This window comes from Limulus polyphemus, unplaced genomic scaffold (genome assembly GCF_000517525.1).
Source record: "Limulus polyphemus unplaced genomic scaffold, Limulus_polyphemus-2.1.2 Scaffold2422, whole genome shotgun sequence".
In the NCBI taxonomy this organism is placed as follows: Eukaryota; Metazoa; Arthropoda; class Merostomata; order Xiphosura; family Limulidae; genus Limulus; species Limulus polyphemus.
The window spans coordinates 145,188-151,463 of NW_013668032.1; the positions used below are offsets into that span (position 1 = coordinate 145,188).

General features: G+C 33.1%; 1 protein-coding gene across 2 annotated transcripts in view; it reads left to right on the plus strand.

Annotated features, from left to right (window-relative positions):
* Positions 1–1,499: 1,499 nt before the first annotated feature.
* The window catches only part of LOC106466917 (coiled-coil domain-containing protein 177-like), a 29,520-nt gene continuing 24,743 nt past the window's right edge, over positions 1,500–6,276 (plus strand). Inside the window, exons 1-3 of one of the 2 annotated variants that reach the window (XM_013927227.1) lie at positions 1,500–1,537; positions 4,180–4,253; positions 5,442–5,601. In XM_013927227.1, the coding sequence (XP_013782681.1) occupies positions 5,461–5,601 (141 nt within the window). In that variant the 5' untranslated portion in view covers positions 1,500–1,537; positions 4,180–4,253; positions 5,442–5,460. The remainder of the gene's footprint in view (positions 1,538–4,179; positions 4,254–5,441; positions 5,602–6,276) is intronic. The other variant, XM_022394990.1, reaches the window with a different exon arrangement.

Below are 6,276 nucleotides of genomic sequence, written 5' to 3' on the forward strand. Positions count from 1 at the left end.
TGACATTGTGGAAACTAAGTAATTAAAATTTTGAAAAGTTTTACAGCATTATAGAAAGTAGAAGTACATGATATGCCTGCATATCACATGTGTATGACCTAAGGCAGAAAGAAATATATGAATGCCATTGTTCTGTAGTTACTTTGAGTTGAACTTTGCTTATATGAAAATGACATTGCTTGTATGGTATGATCCAAATCCAGTTACTTGTGTAAGAACCTGTGCTTACAGTTTCACGTTTGTTCTATGCTGTATTATTAACAACCAGGCAATTGTGGGAGGCTTACGTGCTTGTGAGAGGTGGCTGTGAGATTGTGTCAGTTGTAGTAATTTGCTAATGAGGCAGTTGAAAGCACATCTGCATGCTGGTACAGTTTTCATAAAATCCAAGGTAAATTTGGATTTTACTTTGTTTGAGTTCAACTTTGGATTTTTCATGTTTATGGTTTTAGCTTAACTCATAGAAGTTTATAACCAATGACTTGTTTGTTTGTTTATTGCTAAGCACAAAGCTACGCAATAGGTTATCTGTGCTGTGTCCACCACTGGTATCGAAAACCCAGATTTTAGCGTTATAAGTCTTATGACATACCACTGAAGGCCTAGCATGACCTGATGATTAGGGCACTCGATTTGCATTCTGAGGGTGGCAGGTTTGAATCCCGTTTCCGAACATGCTCATATTTTCAGCTGTGGGAGTGTTATAACGTGAGGGTCAATCCCAATATTCATGGATTCTGACATGGCGCCCAACTCGTAATTTGCGGGTTTCGGGTTCAAATTTCCTTTACCACACATGCTTGCCCTTTCAGCCGTGAAACATTATAATATGACGGTCAGTTCCACTATTTGTTAGTAAAAGAGTAACTTAAGAGTTGGAGGTCAATGGCGTTAACTCGTTGCCTTCTCGCTACCACATCACTGCTTAATGAGGGACGGCTAGCACAGATAACTTTCGAGTAGCTTTGTGCAAAATTCTAAACAAAACAAATCCACTATTCGTTGATAAAGAGTAGCCCAAGAGTTGGTGGTGAGTGGTGTTGATTAACTGCCTTCCCTCTAGTCTATTACTTTAAAATTAGAGAAATTAGAGACGGCTAGAGCAGATAGCCCTCGAGTAGCTTTGCGCGAAATCCAAACTAACCTACTTGCCACCCAAAACACCTAAAGTCCGATAAAGATCACACACACACACCATTGGTGGGAGAAGGAGGTTAGTTTTAATGATAGGACTGTTTTTGTTAATATTATTTATATTTATTATTTTTATAATGTGCATCTTTTTTATCATTTGATTGTAACTATCTCTCTTAGTAATACAACTAAGTGCAGCGGACCTGAAGAATCTTTCTGTTTATTCGTTAACTAAATATTTTCTATTTGCTTTTATGCAAACTTTTCTTCTGTAATCCACAAAATGTATGGGATGGATTTTCGATTTATGCTCTTTTTTATGCATTCGTTACAAATAGTCTAAATTTGTTCAAAACATCTCTTGAGAGTGTGGCGCTCTAGATCATCGAAAATTAGGCTAATGGTAACGGTAATAAAGTATTAAATTAGTATTACTATTAGTTATAATTAATTTATAGGTAAGCTAATATTAAAGTAAACCGACTGTAGAATTTAAGAGTGTTATTTCTTAAGTTTAAGCAGTTAGAGTAAACGTTTCGCACATTTTCTTTGTTACAAATTAAAATCCTGCTTTTCAACAGTAACCCAGATTTGCATTGAATTGATTTTCCCGAATTCATTGTCGAAATTCAAGTTTCAACAACTTAACTTAAGATATTACACTTTACATTACATTGAGTTACTTATCTTGATTGTCGAATTCAATTTTTAATTTTAAATTAAATTCTTACAAGCTTATTTTCACTCTTGATTTACTGTACAGTTTGTAGTGTTAGTTTTATTACAAAATACAACTTGTTAGAACACGTAAATTTGTTTTTGGTTTATCCTTCGGCCTTTGATTTGCCTCCACTTCGTAATGGTAGGCCTATGAATATGATGTATGTCTAACAGTAACAATAGCGGTCCATAAATTTACCATAAAACACCAAAATGAATGCTAAAAAGTTTTTTGTAATTTTATCTGAAAGTTACAGCATGGTCTTTAAATAAGTTTAGTCTTGTTTATGACTTTTACTGCTTTATTGAAAGAAAAGTGAATACTCATGGTCAGAGCCAGATTATGGGTGGAGTAAGTGGGAGCAAGTGTCTTGATAACTTATTCATTTATAAACATTTGTTCAGCCATTTAAGTTTTAACAAAAAGTTAAGTAATTCTGGAGAGCGAGAAGCTGGTTGACACTTTCCTCAACGTATATATATTGCCATTTGAATCAACCTAAGCTTTATGATGGCTATAACTAGGCTTACCATAATTTTCAGAGTTGAAACCAGGACCAATGGGCAAAAGCCACAAAATATGGCAAAATGCCAACAGTCCCACGCACATATGCTGTGACCACTGATCTATATAAATGGATTGGACATCACTATTGGCTGACAGCAGAGCCGGCATGCACGTGCAGGTGCCATTACCATTTGTGTTGATTCAAACATAAACAAATGCACGTAGCATAATGCAAAACTTAGAACTTGCCAGTCTTTACAAGTAGAATTTTAGCCTAGTTACATTAAATATACTAACTGATAACCACCAAAGTTCTGAGATAGGACAAATTAATTTTTAGTAAACTGTGATTAGAACCGGGACAACGTTGCTAAACCGGGACGTATGGTATAACTGCAGTGGCAAGATATTCAGTAAAATGTTGGTAATCAAAAACAAGCTAAGGTCAACAATTCTAAGAATGTACGGAGTGAAAGGAAAACAAAATCTTATAATATTTCAACCATGCTACACCTGTTATATCCAGTACTGACAAGGCCTTTCCCCAGTACCAAGGCTCATCTAGTCGGCCCTGATATGACAGATGATGTAATGGTAGTCCAGGCACTACTTATATCATCATTTTTCTAGACCAGCAACTGTTATGGTGTAAACTAGATTAAGTAAATTGTAATTATTACCAAGTTTGTTAAGTCATTTACAAATCATATTTCTAGGGTAAGGCTTTATAATACAATATTATTTTTTATAACAAATTAGGTGTCTATGATTATTGTTAATTATTTTTACTGTCAATTGGAAGAACTGGTAAATCATCTAGCTAGTCATCTTCAGTTCTTGTTTCCAGAATGAGTCATGCAATCACAGCATCAATGGGAGAAAACCACATCTGTGATTCAAAGAACTTATGAAGATGAATGTCTTAACAATGATTTAGAGTGACATGGTGAGAATTGTAAACAGAAAGAGATTTTTATGGGTGTGTTTGCACGCTCAAACTGTAGCCTACAACTTGTATTGAACTTTATTTGACTTATGGGGTTCAGTTTTAAGGAACCCTTTACAAATATTGCCTTGCCACCCCATGTTGTTAGTCTGGCTCTTACCTTGATTACTGTTATATTTACATAGACCAATGTGTATACTGTCTGTAACTGCTGTGTTACTTTTCCTGCACTACCAGCGTGTGTTGCCATTAATCTCCTGCCACTTTAACAGTTTCTTTGCCAAATGATTTTTAATGCTCTTCATATATTAAATGTAAATCATTCACAATATGAAGGGGTTAACCCCCCCCCCCCCCCAAGAGATACTTGGCAGTAAATAAAGATATGCTTATGAAAAGGTTTTTAGCTTGTGCTTTACATTTTGTTCAAACATGCATTGGAATACTTGATTGAGCCAAACAATTAATTTTGATATTGGTCTTAGGAAGTTTTAAGTTTTTTTGGTAATATAGTACTTTATATTAAATGATAGTTTATAAAATTCTGCAATCTCCTTTGAAGTATTTGAATTTTTTTATACATTTCAACACTCCTTTAATAAAATTTTTCAGTCAAAGTCGTATAAAAATCACAAATACAGTTCTTGAAAATTAAAATTGGCCTTATATTAAATACAAGCTATCTAAATATCTGCTATTTACTTCCCTAATTTACCATATAATTCTTATGAATTACTTCATAAACTAAAGATAAGGTTGTATTAATATAGTCCCTTCTAATTTCAGCATTTCTTATAGAGTCTTCTTACCCTAACCAGGTAAACTACAGAACTGTGTTATCAATTTGAGTTTTCCTTATGTTTTCATTCAGGGTTCATGACTATATGTTAGCTGAAGTCATCTGACATCTGGGCTAGGCCTGTGTAACTGTGGAGGAAAGAAAGGGTAAGGTTGTAAATAGTAATTTTATTGTGTTTTTTAATAAAAGTAGTTGAAACACAAGATCATTTATAAAGTTTTAAACCTAACACTTCAAACAGGATCAAGATATAGGCTTTTCCAATTACATTAAAATATGCTAATTAAGTCAGGGCTCTAATTTTAATTTGGCAAAAAAATAAAGTCATGTGGCCAACAATTTTAAATTATAATATGTTAGAAAATAACATCTAAGAGGATGTTAGAAAATAACATCTAAGAAGATGTTAGAAAATAACATCTAAGAGGATGTTAGACAATAACATCTAAGAAGATGTTAGACAATAACATCTAAGAGGATGTTAGAAAATAACATCTAAGAGGATGTTAGAAAAAACATCCTCTTAGATGTTATTTTCTAACATCCTCTTAGATGTTAAGAAAGTAACATCTAAGTGGATGTTAGAAAGTAACATCTAAGAGGATGTAAGGACACAATTTGCGCAATTTCAACATTAAGAGAAATTTGACACTTTTATTTTTATGAACTAACATCAACAGACAGAGTTCAGAAGACTTGACTGGAAATTAATCAGAGTATTGTATAATCAGCAGGCAGTACTTGACAAGCAACGCGGATCAAACTTAATCATAAGATAAAAATCAAGTAACGGTGACCTAGACTTGACTTTACTAAGTCTAGAACCACTGACCATGTCATGGCCACATAATTATGTTAAACTGAGGGCTCTATCAGTTGATACTTTAAATACACCAAAGTTGAGTGTATTAATGTATGTTATACTAAATATAAACTAGTGATAAATGCTAAAAATGATATAATAATTTCTAAAGTAATTAAAAAAAATCAACTGTACATCTTCATGTACTCCATTAATGCAACTTAATTAAGTGTTTCTCAGTGTTTACATATTGTGAACGAATTGTAATGATTTTGAAGTATGATTTTCAAAAACATATGCGTTATTATTTTTCAAACTAAGTTTCTGTATCCATTTTTTGAACAGCAGAGTTAAATGCTTGCCATTATCTGAAACTTGTTATTACCATTCTTTGTAACATAAGTCAAAGATTTCAGAAACATAACTTTTCCTCACTATCAGTTATTCATGTGTCAATCACATTCTAATTATCAACTGAATATTTCATATAATGTTTTTTCTGTCTATGATAAAAAGTTTATACATTTTACAGACAATGATCTTATACAGTCATGACAGAAAGTGAACAGAGTGGCGAATGGACACAGCTACATTTAAATTTGTATAATTTTGACACTTCAGAAGCCCAAGACTGTCCATATGTCTTAACTAGTCCACGGTCCTTAGAAGCTTGCTCCAGGATCGGTGTTAGGGTGAGTGTAAAGTTTTGAATCACGTTTGATTGATATAAGTTTAATCGTATCTTGCATTCAGTGAATTATTTAGTTCTTTATAGGTAAGTTTTTGGTGCAACTAAGTTACAATGTAGAAATTACAACTTTATATAATTTAACTAATAATTGGTGTCATTAATTTAGTCTTTTGATGAGCAGACTACATTCGTGATTGACTTCTGGTATGATCTTAATTTGAATAATAGCTATGTCACACTTGAAACATAGCCCATGATATCCTTGAATTTCTTCCTTCCTTCTCTTCTGCTCGATTCTTTATGTGTTATCTTTCGTTACTGTGGACTACGTTGTCCTTTGAAAGACTTCAGCAGATTTCACGTGTATGTGTGGAAATTCTTTGAAAACGAAGTTTTGATTTACTAACATGCCCGGTGTTCTTCATATGTTCTGTTATTTAAGTTTTTATACAAGTTTTTAACTATTGAATAAATAGAATCCTCCGAAATTAGTCTGGCTCACAGACACACCTCCTAATGAAAGAATAGACTATTCCAAGCTTTTACTTGTTGTTAAACAAATGTTTACACAACTTTATTTATTCAATTATGTACAAGCTGTCCAGTGTCGGCTAGTAATACGAAGAATTAAATTGTGGCGAAATCCTACAAGTTTTTCAAATACCTATAGAATGAT